This window comes from Meles meles, chromosome 2 (genome assembly GCF_922984935.1).
Source record: "Meles meles chromosome 2, mMelMel3.1 paternal haplotype, whole genome shotgun sequence".
NCBI classification, from domain to species: domain Eukaryota; kingdom Metazoa; phylum Chordata; class Mammalia; order Carnivora; family Mustelidae; genus Meles; species Meles meles.
The window spans coordinates 192,522,121-192,537,001 of NC_060067.1; the positions used below are offsets into that span (position 1 = coordinate 192,522,121).

Genomic DNA, 14,881 nt, shown 5'->3' on the forward strand with positions numbered 1-14,881 from the left:
GTATACTTTTAATGGAACCAACATGAGTTTACCCCATGGTGAGTCACAGAAACTGTATCAGGTGAGATGTTGCACAGAGAAAAACTTTATTTGCAGCAAATAAGGAGATCAGGTGGAATAGGTTCCAAAGCTGGGACTCCCCAAGAGGGTGAATGGGTACCTTTTGTTTAGGGTTAGGATGCATGTTTAGATAGGGAAGCCCTGTCAGATACGTGGAGGTTGTATAAGGTTAAGCATATGCCTTAAGGAAACATTCCTACACATACGTTATATGTATGTAAATGAGGCTGAGGCTCTTCCTTGGGTGGAGATTTTAGTATTATAATGAGGTGAAGGTAATTTCCTCTCATCCAGGGATCACTCCACAGTCCATCTGAATAGGCGCATATCAGACATTTGGGTCCCCTGGGTAGTTGCCATCATCTGAGGGGTGGTTTTGGGTTTCATTTGTCTGAGTTAAGAGGTAAGCCAGAGCCAGAGGAGCGCCTGGGTGGCTCAGTGGATTAAAGCCTCTGCCTTCAGCTCCGGTCAGGATCTCAGGGTCCTGGGATCAAGGCCGCTGCTGCCCTTGGGCTCTCTGCTCAGCAGGGAGCCTGCTTCCCTTCCTCTCTCTCTGCCTACTTGTGATCTCTGTCTGTCAAATAAATAAAATCTTAAAAAAAAAAAAAAAAAGAGGTAAGCCAGAAAGAAATGCTTAAGGAAAAATGTGAGACAGAGGTTAGTACAAGTAGGTGGGCAGCACAGGTCAGGTCTTGGGGTCTAACGGGTGACATATTAAGGTAAGACTTTGTGTTATGAATTTAGGTTTTCCTCACAGAATCAGCACAATGATTTCCACACAGTATATTTTAAAATTTCTTAGAATATATAAAATAATGTAATTATTTCTCACACACTGTTTAGGGGAAAGCATGTGCTGCAGTTTACAAAATAAGTTCACATTACTTAGTTTTTAGTAGAGAAGAACAGTTTCATCTGGGTGAACTTTTTATTGCTACCTGCTTGCCTGGACCCTTCCCCAAATGACACCTCCATAAACCGAGTTGCTCAGGCTAGAAACCTGGGAGCCAGTCTTTGTTGTCTTTCCTTTTGACCCATCTATACTGCTGCTATCTTACTCCAAGCCACCAACAATTCTTGCCCAGACTATGGAAGATTTTTCTTAGCCTGTTTCTCTGATTTTGCCAGTGACCCTCCATTCTGTTTTCACATAGCCAACCGATAATCCTTTTAAGACTTAAATACAATCAAGTAATTTCTCTCATAAAGGACTTCCAACATACTTAAAATCCAAACTTCTTACCCATGACTTAGAAAGCTGGGACAAATACTGTTGGTTATTCACCCAAAAGTTCATTTTCTCCTTTATCTTCAATAACAGATCTTAGATTTTGTAGAAGGCAGCGTGTGCCCAGTTTTGTTTTTTTTTTTTTTTTAAGATTTTATTTATTTATTTGACAGAGAGAGAGATCACAAGTAGGCAGAGAGGCAGGCAGAGAGAGAGAGAGGAGGAAGCAGGTCGTGTGCCCAGTTTTAAAAAAAAAATTGACTTTCCAGACTTTGGGGAGCTGGACAGATGATTCATTTTTGGCTAATGAGATATAAGTGGAAGTATCTTAGAGAGGCTTCCTTAAAAACAAAGACTATGAGAAAGCCTTTTTCTTCTCCCTTTTCCCTCTTCTTTCTTATGTGGGAATCTGAATTACCAGGCTTTGAGGTATAACACTCTTTTGTGACCGTGAGGTGACAAATAAGGAGAAGATAGCTTATGCATGCTAAGCATGCCAGAGTGGAAGAATGTTTAAAGAGCTCTTGTTAAACTTTTTTTTTTTTTTAGTATTTTATTTATTTATTTGACAGACAGAAATCACAAGTAGGCAGAGAGAGAGGAGGAAGCAGGATCTCCACAGAGCAGAGAGCCCAATGTGGGGCTCCATCCCAGGACCCTGGGATCATGACCTGAGCTGAAGGCAGAGGCTTTAACCCACTGAACCACCCAGGCGCCCCTCTTGTTAAACTTTTATATGAAACTGAATTGCCTCTGACTGGACTAGTTTAGTGAGATATGTGAAATTTCTACTTTTTTTTTTTTTTTTTTTGAGGTTTCACAAATCAAGTATATCATTATTTGTAGCTGGGTGTGTTCCTCACTGATAAAGGCCCTACACCATCTGGCTCTTGCCTGTCTTCTGACCTCATTTTGCCGTTACTACCTCTGGTCACATTAGCTAGCAGACAAATCTTGGCTGACAAACTCCTGCCTGCTCAGATCCAGGCTCCTCATGACTCAAAGGCTCTGTGTGATCTGGTTTTATTGACCGCCCCTAATGTACCATTGCCCTCTCTGTCCCAGGATAAAAAAAAAAAAGAAAAACCCTTAAAATACCCCCCAAATCCTTGACAAATATGTGTGAGATACTAATGAGGAAAAAACACAAAATGAAAGATCTGAATTTGAGAAGAGGTATGTATCTGATATATGTGGACATACATGATACATGGTATATCATTTCCATGGGTTAGAAGATTCAGTATCGTAAATTTGTCAGCTTTATAGAATTCATTCTAAACAATGAGCTTTTAAAAACTTTTTTTCTAACACATTTCTTTGTGGAACTTAAAAGATAATTCCATTGAACATCAAAAAGCAATAGTAGCCAGAATAATTCTTTAAGAGAAACAAGAGGAATTGACACTGCTCTACTTGGTATTTTAGACTTTCTTTGAAGTTAAACTATTAAGCAAACAGACCAAAGAGAAAAGGTGTAGAAAACATAAAATTAGATCTATAACTCACAGTGTATATACAGGTAGATTAAAGATCTAAACGTGGGAAGCAGGGGCACCTGGGTGGCCCAGGTGGGATAGGCTGGACTCCCTGCTCAGTGGGAGTCTGCTTCTCCCTCTCCTTCTGCCCATCTCTCTGCTCATGCTCTCTCTGTGTCTCTCAAATAAATAAAATCTTAAAAAAAAAAAAAAAAGAAGTAGAAAGCAGAATTATAAAAGTAATCTAGGGGAAAATGTATGAATAGTGTAGGAATAGGAAGGATTTCTTATAGATTATGCCAAAAGCACAGTATAGGGGAAGATTGATATGTTTTATTACTTTCAAGTTTAAAACTTGTCTGAAGTCAAACATAAATAAAGTGTCAAGATAAGCCATAGCAAAATAATGTGTTTTTAATGCATGTAACCAATATATAACGATCAACAAAATAATAAGAAAAGGCAAAAAAAAATCTGTCTGACAAGGAACTGAAGGCTAACAAATGAAACTTGAATGATCAGTAAAGATATAAACAGATATTTGTATCAGTATGCATGGGTTCAGCTCCAAATATTCCAAAATTCAACTAACAGAAACTTAAGCCTAAGGACGTTTATTTCCTGCTTGACAAGTCTAGAGGTAGGAAGTTCAAGAGTTGGTTGGATACTCTGAGCACAGTAGGGTTCTATGCTAGGATTTTCGTTATTCTCTTGACCTTCTCATCATGATATCAGCAGCTCTGAATGTCACAACCTTACTGAGAATTTTCTAGAAGTAGGAAGGGAGAGAGGAGAAAGGGTCCTTTTTCTTCTACATATCTTCTATTTGCAGGGAGAAAAGTCTTTCCAGAAGCTTCTAGATTTTCCATTCAGTCTCCGTGCCAGTCATTGCTGAAGAGGAATAAAAACACCTTTCTGGCTTAAAGTAATCGGGACTCATTCCTTGTGGGAAAGGTTTACCTTCTCTTTGCTAATATATTACATTCTTACCGATTCCTGAGCAATAACTGAGTTTCTGTGGGCTAGCAAGAAGAGGGGATAATTGCCACAATTGTCAATTTCACTAATAGAGATTGAAGATCATGTGATATTGACAATATAATGAATATATATAATCTAATAACATGGAATATGAAATATATCATATATAAATATATTAATGTGAAATATGTAAGTATATAAACTTATGTGTTTAAAAACATGTATATGAAAAGTATAAAAATACGGACAAGTATATCAAACATTGAGTTTATGTAATGGGATCTTTGGGGAAGAAAGGAGAAGAGTAGGATTAGGAGAGATTTCAGCTGTATTCATATATTCAATTTTCTAAAAAAAAGTGCAGATATCTGAACCAAAAAAATGTAAATTAAGCAATGCATTTTTTATTTTTGCCTCTTTGTTTGTAAAGATTATAAGTATGTGTTCATGTACACAAGATAGGGAAATGGGTGTACTCAAGCATTTTGGTTAAAAATGAAAATTGATGGATTGAATTAGAGGACAGTTGGCAACATATGAAATTTTAAACATGTATCCTTTGACCTAATCCTTCTGCTTTAAGGAATTTATCTTAAAGAACTGGACAGATATATGAAGATATGTATACAAGGATATTTTACCTTTTTTTTTATAATGGCAAAATCTCCTTTTTATAATGGTGAAACCACCCAACTAAATAAATTGTGACGTATCCATGTATTAGAAATCTAAGTAATTCTTAAGAAAAATGTATACATTTTAAATTTTTACCTGAAAAAATATCAGAGATAGTTGAAAAGCAAAAAGGCAGAGTGAAGATGTTAAAACATATATACACACAAAAAAAGAAATCTGGAAGTTTAATCATTAAAATGTTCATGCTGGTTATTTCTGGATGATGATGGCATTACAGAAGATTTTCCTTTGTAAAAATTTGGTGTTTTGTTTAAATATTTAAAAATATCTCTGGTATTTTTGTAGTTGGAAGAGCCTTCATATGTTTTCTTTTTGTAAATTAAAAATACAAAATTAAAAGCTACTCACTTGCTCTTTGATTTAATTATGATGAAGTAAGTAACTATGTATATTCATGTAATCAGCAAATATTTTGCTGAAGCCATACTGTGTATCGGACTATTTTTTTTAAAAGATTTTATTTATTTATTTGATAGAGATTACAAGTAGTCAGAGAGGCAAGCTAGGGAGAGAGGAGGAAACAGGCTCCTCCTCGCTGAGCAGAGAGCCGGAGGTGGGGCTTGATCCCAGGACCCTGAGACAATGAAATGAACCCAAGGCAGAGGCTTTAAACCACTGAGCCACCCAGGCGCCCCCAGGCACAATTTTTGATGCTGGAGACACACACCGGCTCATGAGATAGTCCTTACACAAGAATACCTTTTTTTATGGAACATCTTGAGTGGTGAGTTATATAAAAGGCAAATAGGTAAATGAACAAGGTAATTTCAGGTAGTGATTAAATGCAGAAAGAAAGTAAAACTGAGTGATACTGAAAATAATGATGGAAAAGTATGTGTGCATGCATAGGTGACTTTAAATTGAGTGGTCAGGCAGAGTCCACTGAGTTTCTTATCTTTGGGCTGATAATTGGGTGGCGGAAGGAGCTGGGGAGTGAAGATCCCCGGTGCAGGTTCTCAGGGAACAGTACAAAGTCGCCTAGGCTGAAAGGAGTTGGTCATATTCAGGGAACAGAAAGTGAAAGACAGGGCAAATAAAACTCAATGACATGGGAGAGGGGAGAGGGATCAGCTCACGTAGAGCCTTGTAGATCCTAAGGAGTTTGTAGTAATATTTTATTGTATGTGTTACGGGAGCCCATTGCAAGATTTTAAGCAGGGAAATGACCTAATCTGATACATGCCTTGGAAAGATCACTCGCCTACTGTGTTAACAATGAATTGTAGGGCAGCAGATGTGACAGCAGAGAGACCATTAGAAGTAAATGCTGTTAGAAGGCCGTATGCGGAAGTCTAGACAGGAGATTATGGAACTACAAGTTGAGATGTAGCACTGGGGAGTAGACAGAATTGAGATGTGTATTTAGAACCAAGGCTCATGAGTATCAGCACTGAAGGAAAGAATTACTTAACAAAATGAGGATAATGGTATCTCTCACAGGGTGTTATCATAAGGAGATGATGCATGCCAAGTATTTGGCATACTTTTTGACACATGTAAGAGCTTACTAAATGTTCGTTACTTACCATTATTGTTATTTTTAGTGTTGTCAAGAATAGGGCATATACTTTGAATAAAAAGAGTTTTTCTGTAAAAGCTAAATTATCCCTCTAGTATAACTCAGTAGCATATGCTATGTGTTGGTAAAGATCAGAGAATTACAGTCTTTTTAGTGACATTTGCTGGATCAGAGAGAGAAGGGATATTGGTTTTCCTTCTGTCCTTCATTACTCTGAGCCGTAAATACTTGTGTAATTAGCAACTGTCTATAAGTGGCAACGTTAAAAAATTGTGATTTAGCTGTTTTTTTAAACATGTGGCTGCTTAATGAAATGTGACACTGAAAGTCTTGTCTGCTGTATGTGTCTGTAATGCTTTTACTTTTGGTTGTTTTCCAAAGAGTTAATTAGCAATAAGTTACTTCAAAGTCTATGCAGTTCTTTGACTGTGATCCTAATTACTATTTTTATTTTCGTTCTTCAGACCCAAATAAGCAATTCAATTATAGGGATAAGTATGACTACAAACCTTGTTTGTGAAACAGAGGCCTTGTATAACCATCAGAGATAATGAATTCTCTCTGTGTGTGAAAATAGTGTATAAGCATTTAACATTATAGAATGATGAATGACCGGTTATGATTTGTACTCAATGGAACAGGTAAAATAGATGTTCTAACTAAACTTTATGTTTTAAATAAGCTTTTCTAAATTACTAAGTACTAAATTTCTAAGTCATTTAAATAGGGACTGTTGGGTGGGTAACAAAACCTCTGATTTAATATATTTTATTAATGCAAGACCAAGTTAAAAGAGATAATTCCTTCATTGTCTACTGATTTTGACTGTTTACTTCCATGTTCTTTTATAAACATGTATGTGTACACAATTAGATAAATTTTATACAAAATTGTGTTTTTATATAATAGGAAAACAGATAAAGAGAAGAAAAGGAAATTCTATAATCCCACTACTTAGTGATTTAATCTTTTTTCTATCTTCAAATATACGTGTGTATATATATTTGTCCCCTGTATTTTGTTTTATATATTTTTAATCTAAAAGACTAATTACTCTAAAAACAATTTTCCATGTTTTTGTGTTAACATCCTGTGTTTTCTTGCATTTATGATTTATACTTTAAAATTTTTTTAACTAAAGTAAAATATACAAATTTAAAAATCTTAAATTTTTAAAAATAAAATTTACCCTTTTAGCCATTTTTAATGTATAATTCAGTGGCATTTAGTGTATTCGCAATGTTCAAGAGCATCCTTTTAGTACAGGATAATGTTATATGAAGGGGCGCCTGGGTGGGTTAAAGCCTCTGCCTTCGGCTCAGGTCAAGATCCCAGGGTCCTGGGATCGAGCCCCACATGGGGCTCTCTGCCCAGCAGGGAGCCTGCTTCCTCCTCTCTCTCTGCCTGCCTCTCTGCCTACTTGTGGTCTCTGTCTGTCAAATAAATAAATAAAATCTTAAAAAAAAAAACAAACCATCATTTATTTAACAGAGCCTTTATTGTTGGACATCTGAATTGTTTCCATGATTTTCCATAAATAATGCTTCGATAAACATCTTGATGCAGTCTTTGTTCAGATAATGCTAAATTTTTTAAAAATGTGATACCAGTTTATACTGTATACAGTTTATACATTATCTGTGTGTGAGTACAGTTCCATTTCCCTGCACTCTGTTTCATACCAAGCATTTTTTGGTTTGCTTTTTATATTTTAGATCTAAAAGTATTAGTAAAAAGTAAATACAGTCTTTGCCATTTTGCTTCAAATTTGTAACGGATACTTTATAAAATGCCAGGTGATAAGTTTTTAAAAAAGTATCTTATTTTAGGTTACTTGTTTATTAGTGAAGAAAGGAAATTATCATTCTCAAATATTATCAATGCATTGGTTAGGGAAATGTGAGTTTGCCATGCAGACTTTATTCAAATCCATAGAAGGAAAATCATGAAACCTTCATGAGTAAGGAAGGCACCTTTGGCCCGATGGAAAGTAAGGTTCTGATAATAGCGTGAAGGACACTGAAGTTAGAGAAATAAACAGAACCTAACATCTGTAAAGTTGTGCAGGTATTAAGAAATGAACGGCAAGATGGGGATAGTTATATTAGCATGTATCTTATACTTTTGGGATTTCAGTTAGTGATATAGAATTGACCTCTTTTTACTGAAAATTTTTCAGTATAAAAATGAATTTGAAGGGTATTTTCTATGGACACCCAGTTCTGACTGTGTAATATGGATCTGTGGAAACATGTCTTCTACTTTGGAGACTTTTTCTTAGAGCTTGTTTCCCTGGATTGAATGAATTTCTGTAGATAGTATGGAGAACATATCTTGAAATAAATCTTTTTTTTCTATATTCCTCATAGTGTTCATTTAGTTTATGTGCATAAAATGAAGGAAGATATGACCATTTTATTCTTTTAGTTTTATTTTTGATGCTACTTTCTAACTACATTACACAGTAAGTAATAGCATGCAGGTAGTGATACTTAGACAATAAGACCAAATAAAATTTCAGGTAGGAATGAAAGAATCATTAAGAACGATAATTAGCTTCTAAAGATAAAATACTAATGCTTACAGTCTTCTTTCTTCTTAATCTATAGCAGTGTGGCTTGTAATTCATCACTGTACTATAAAATTGTCAGTGGCTTTTTTACCACTCTAAATCCTTATCATGCTGTACTTTGCATAGTGTTGTTGCCCTTTGACTTCCATAATGTACTTTCTTGGTAATTTTTACTTTTCTCAGTGTGTGCCTGGTCCTTCCACTGATTAAGATCCGTTCTTTCCCCCAACTTTTTCTATCTGAAAATTGTTACTTCCTATCAGTTTTCTGGTTCTTTCTTAATGCCTGTATTCGCACTTGTTTGTCATATTGTTTCCTCAGACTAACATCCAAGCTTGCCTTGTTTTACTTTTAGTTTGCCCATCAGTCCCAAGAGTAGATATTTTGGCATTATCTTTAGTTCTTCCTTTTCAGAGTTCTTATGACCAAACTATTACCACATATTTCTGGTATCCATACATTCTCCTCTAGTTCTTCTGGTATAATGTTTAGTGTTGTAATTTGTTTTGGATTTGACTGTCAGCAGTATTTAATTAACCTTTATTTCTTAAAATAGATGGATTTTATGCATATAATTTTTTCTTGTGAAGCATGAGGGCAAAGTGAATGCCTTGGATTGGAGTCTTACTCAGTTTTGTATTTCTAGCAGAGTTGCCCTGCACATAAAAGGTGTTGAAGAAATGTCTTTCAGAAAAAATTAAAAAAAAAGTCTTTTGTCCAAAGACTTAAGAAAGAGCTTTCTTAGTTCTGAGTTCTGTAACAGGAGAGAATCCATTTGAATGGTAGCCATTTTTTTAAAAAAAACTCTTTTTACTATAGAAGATAGTATTGCTAGCATTCCTATTTGGTAATATATTAAATAAATATTAATGGTTCTTTTTACAAAATTGCTTCAATGTATATTTTGCCTCTTTTTAGGGTTTGGAAGGAAAGATGTCGTAGAACACTTACTACAGATGGGTGCTAACGTCCATGCTCGGGATGATGGAGGTCTCATTCCACTTCATAATGCCTGTTCTTTTGGCCATGCTGAGGTTGTAAGCCTGTTACTGTGCCAAGGAGCTGATCCAAATGCCCGGGATAACTGGAACTATACCCCTCTGCATGAAGCTGCTATCAAAGGGAAAATCGACGTATGTATTGGTAAGTATTATTTGATGATATTACGTTGTTAGATCAACCTGACAGGTATAACATTCTAAATAAAATTTCTTTTTATTGTGGTGGAAATCATGTTCTCTCAGAATAAGAAGGCTTTATTACTTCTTACTCTTAGAAGCAATTTTTTTCCATCAAAAGGGAAATAGGGAGATGGCAATACAAAGTTGATTAAGAAAAGGATTCACAACATTAACTCTCCAAATGCAAGTCAGATGCTAACTGATGTGGAACTAAATTTTGATGGATTACTATTATAAATTTAGTTAATTTACAGTCTCTTTAAAAGACTGCAATTTTCCGTCCGAGCATCAAATGAGTGCCATTATAAAATACAAGGTCTTACTGAATTAGATGACATATTTGGATGCTTTAGGTTGATTCAAGGAAAGTCATCTAGCACTAAGGCAAAATCTTTTTGTTTATGTTGCTAAAAGTGAACACCAGCTATTAGTACTGGGAAGCTTTCAGTGAGTGGCTCAAATAGAGTGGTACAAAGCTTAACATGTTCAACATGTGCCATAATCTAGAGAAAAAAGCAATTTCAAGTAAAATTGAACTATTCAACCATTTTAAATTTCAAGATGATATGAAATTGTATTTAGTCAACATTTCTTTCTCTTTTGTATTTATCTCAATTGTGTGTGGGTGTGTATCTAAGTTTTGCTTTACTGTATACCATTCATTTTGAAATCTAAAACAAGCTTCCAGAAGACCAGCATAGTTTCTTTTGAGTGTATTTATTTCTTGACCTTCAAGATGGTGGATATTTGTTTAGTCCATGGCAGGTTGATTTGCATAGTTGTTGTCTTCTGGGATGACATCCATTTCAGTTTAGTCTTTCATGTTCATCTTTATCATAAAACTCAAATATATAAGTCATTTTTAAAGATGTATGGTGGTATAGTTATTAAGATTTTTCTCTCTCTAAATAGCTATCTTATTCCAGACTCCGGTATATTTTTTATTTTCCCTCAGATTACTGCGGTGCCTGACGTACAACTTCTTTCTTTATCACATTCTCTGTCATTATCTTTTGTCACTTCCATATCTGTTGACATGAGCCCTTGGATACCCTGGTCCTTTTTGGTTTTTGAGATCTTTCGTTTTCATTTTATTCTCCCATTTCCTCCTAAATCTTTCACTGACCACATCCTGGACTATATCATTACCTAAAACTACCCTGAAAAGCTTGAACTTGTAAGTATCCTCTCTGAGCACAAAACTTCTTTAGTTGTGGTAAGTTACCATGTGATGATTAGTATTTGAACTTGATATGTATTCTTACCTAATCTAGAATTATAACTTCCCTATCTTCATTCCTTCTTGCTTTACCTTGTGAAGTATGTTGGATTCTTTTGTCATTAGTCACAGAATTTTATGTAGTTTTCACCTTCTTGAATTATTATCACTTCTAGGCTTCAGTGTTCTGTTTTCTTACCTGTATCCCTCTGAATTTTCCATTCTATCAGTGCTTTTAATATCTTACCAAAATTAATATTCTTTCCTCTTCCTCCTAATCCCCCTCCCAACAGTACGTAATGAAAACGCTCCTTTTATCTAGGTTCTGTTGAAATGAAAGACTAGATGTAGGATGTGAATTTTTAGAAAATGGATCTCCATAGTCCCCAGCCCCGTGATCCGTAGTGTACTTTGGCACATACTGTTTTCCTTCTGTTTAACTTCCTGTGTCTTATAAAAGTTGAGGGAAGGGAAAGGGCACCTTCAAATTATAATCAAAATATAATTGAGGATACAGCTGCTATTAAAATAGTTATTATGGGAAACAAGATTGGTTGTAGACCCTTTTGTACATTTAATTAGCTTTTAGGAACCTGTTAGGAAGCCAAATATATCAAAACCTCCGATAGTTTATGTATCATACCTTCTGAATTTGAGTATAGTTAAGGGATTTTAAAGTGTTACTATAGGCAAATTTCCACTTTGGGACAACTGGTTGAAAGCTTGAGTGTGATGGTTTGGAGAGATTAGTGTGCAGAATTAATTTTTGAAAGGTTTTTGCCTACATGATGAAATGCTGGCGTGATTTTTTTCATATTGACCATATCTCTGTATGTGAGATAGAATAGAGAATACTTTTGATTTTATAAAGTTAGAGCCAAGACACATTATCACTGGCTTCAGGGAAGCAGCAGGATGGTTGCTTTAAAGCACATGTTTTGGGACTATATGGTGACGTGACCAGTTACCGGCTATACATGAAACTAGGGGCCACTTAACTACCCTGTTTCGTTGTATGTGAAATGGGAATGCCTGGATTCTCAGGCATTCAAGAACTCTAAGTTCTTAGAGTACTTGATATGGTGAATGTTAAATAATAAATATTGGTTGCTATCTTTCTTAATTGAAATATAGTTGACGTATGTTACATTGGTTTCAGGTGTACAACATAGTGATTAGACAATTTTATACTTTATGCTGTGCTCACCACGAGTATAGGAACCATCTGTCACCATACAATGCTACTTATCACAATACTGTTGACTATATTCCCTGTGCTGTACTTTTGTATCCCCATGACTTATCCCTTCCATAGCTGGAAGCCTGTATCTCCCACTCCCCTTCGCCCATTTTTCCCATCCCCCCTCTGCCCTCCCCTTTGGCAGCCTTAAGTTTGTTCTCTGTATTTATGGTTCTGTTTCTGCTTTTCGTTTGTTTGCTTTGTTTTTAGATTGTACAAATAAGTGAAATCATACGGTATTCATCTTTCTCTGTCTGATTATTTCCCTTAGCATAATACCCTGTAGGTTCATCCGTATTGTTGTAAATGGCCAGATCTCATCCTTACTTACGGCTGAGTGATAGCCCATTGTACATATATATGCATACCACATCTTCTTTATCCATTTATCTTTCGTATCTTTCATATCTTGGCTACTGTAAATAATGCTGCAGGAAATTTGGGGTACACATACCTTTTTGAAGTAGTATTTTCATTTTCTTTGGGTAAATACCCAATGGTAGAGCTATAGAATCATGTGCTATTTCTATTTTTAATTTTTTTTAAAGATTTATTTATTTGAGGGAGAGCAAGTGTGAGCAGGGGGTGGGGCAGAGGGAGAGAAAGAGAGGGGGGGAGAGAGAGAGCAGGAGACTCCCTACTGAGCACAGAGCCCAACATGGGGCTCAATCTTATACCCTGAGACCATGACCTCAGCCAAAATCAAGAGCTGGACGTTTACCAACTGAGTCACCCAGGTGCCCCTTTATTTTTAATTTTTTTTTAAATATTTTTTATTTATTTGACAGAGAGAAATCACAACTAGGCAGGCAGAGAGGCAGGCAGAGAGAGAGGAGGAAGCAGGCTCCCCGCGGAGCAGAGAGCCCAATGTGGGGCTCTATCCCAGGACCCTGGGAACATGACCTGAGCTGAAGGCAGAGGCTTTAACCCACTGAGCCACCCAGGCGCCCCTTTATTTTTAAATTTTTGAGGAACCCCCATACTGATTTCCATAGTAGCTGCACCAATTTACATTGCCACCAACACAGCCTGAGGGTTCTTTTTTTCCACACCCTCACCAACACTTGTTATTTTCTGTCTTTTTAGGTCTAGCCATTCTGACAGGTGTAATAGCAGTTATTAATTGCTATTATTACTGCTAAGATCTCAGCCTGAATTCTGACTGCTATGTAACGTAGATTTCCTGGTTTCTTCTCTTTGCCCTTTATTGACTTTTTTTTAAAAGGCCAATTTAAAAGTCTGTCCCAACAAAGCAAATAAATGAAAACAGACTCACTCATAAATACAGGAATAAACTAGTGGTTGCCAGAGGGGAAGGCCGTGGTGGTGGGAGGGGTATGGGCGAAACACATGAAGTGGATTAAGAGGTTCAGATTTCCAATTAAAAAAACAAGAAGCCTTGGGGCGCCTGGTGGCTCAGTGGGTTAAGCCTCTGCTTTCAGCTCAGGTCATGATCTCAGGGTCCTGGGATCTTGCCCTGCATCGGGCTCTCTGCTCAGTGGGAAGCCTGCTTCCCCCTCTCTCTCTCTACCTGCCTCTCAGCCTACTTGCGATCCCTTTCTGTCAAATAAATAAATAAAATTTTTTTAAAAATAAATAAATACAACAAAAAACAAAAAAGAAACAAAAAGTCTATCCCTTGTGTTTCTTAGATGCTATTTAGCTACCATAATAAAGAACAAAATACAGTCTGAGATTATTTTTAAAAATCAGTTTTAAATGTTTGTATATTTAAACCAACTACTTAAGACAGAGGTCATGGTTAATTATATTAATGCTGATGATATAATTTTTATATTTAACAAATCTAATTTACTTTAAGAAATTAACATTTTTTCTACCTTTAGAACTTATTCATTTCTCCCTGTTTCTCCCTACGCCCAGATATAAAGTCACCAAAAATTAAAATAAATGACATCTTCTTTTCTGAATATATGTCATGTGATTTTTTGGAGACTATCCAAGTGTTAGTGTTTTGAAATTCCATTTAAAAAGCCAAATCGTAGACATATCTTTCACAAAGTTAATTGAAATAAAATCTGGGAGTCATAATAGACATTTGTCTTTTTTTTCTTTCTTTTTTTTTTTTTAATTTTGGCTAGCTAGTATCCATTTGCTTTTCTGATTTTGGAGATTTAAAACAATGAGTGATCATTCTATGGAGAAATACAGAAGCTTATGGAGTCAGACCTTTCTTCTTTCTGTCTATCCTGGCAGACAGGGATGGCCTTGTTTTGGTCAATCAGACAACCCCTTCTATTCTGTTGAATTTTGAGTGCAAAGCCTTAGAAATATTAAGGAATCGTTCACGGTAGCAGTTTGGTTTCCTGCAGTGTTAATAGTGGCCCCGCTCCATTAAGGTAGACAGAACTGGTTTCTGTCGTTTCCAATGAATGTAACTGCTACAGAGACCTTGAGAAGGTAGCTAGGTGGAAGTTCCAGTATGGGGCCTCTAAGATAATCAAGAAATGTCTTAAATCTTTATATAAATCCCATGATCTACACTATTTACATTTATACCACACTCTCATCTCTTCTTATACTCTGTGATTCTCAAGGGAGAAGGGGACAGAGCTTGTTCGCTTTGGAGACTTCTGGGTTCCTCACCAGCATGGGATAGTGTACTGACTTCATAGCAAACGATTTCAGTGATAATGGAGTTGTGTGGTTTTGTAACACCTGTGGGATTCTCGCTGATTGGAGTATC

At 36.0% G+C, this 14,881-nt stretch overlaps 1 protein-coding gene across 2 annotated transcripts in view; it reads left to right on the plus strand.

The window, feature by feature from the left end:
* The window catches only part of TNKS (tankyrase), a 210,244-nt gene that overhangs the window by 21,404 nt on the left and 173,959 nt on the right, over window positions 1–14,881 (plus strand). For both annotated transcript variants that reach the window (XM_045993366.1, XM_045993356.1), the window contains one exon: window positions 9,453–9,677. In XM_045993366.1, coding sequence (XP_045849322.1) covers window positions 9,453–9,677 — 225 coding nt within the window. The remainder of the gene's footprint in view (window positions 1–9,452; window positions 9,678–14,881) is intronic.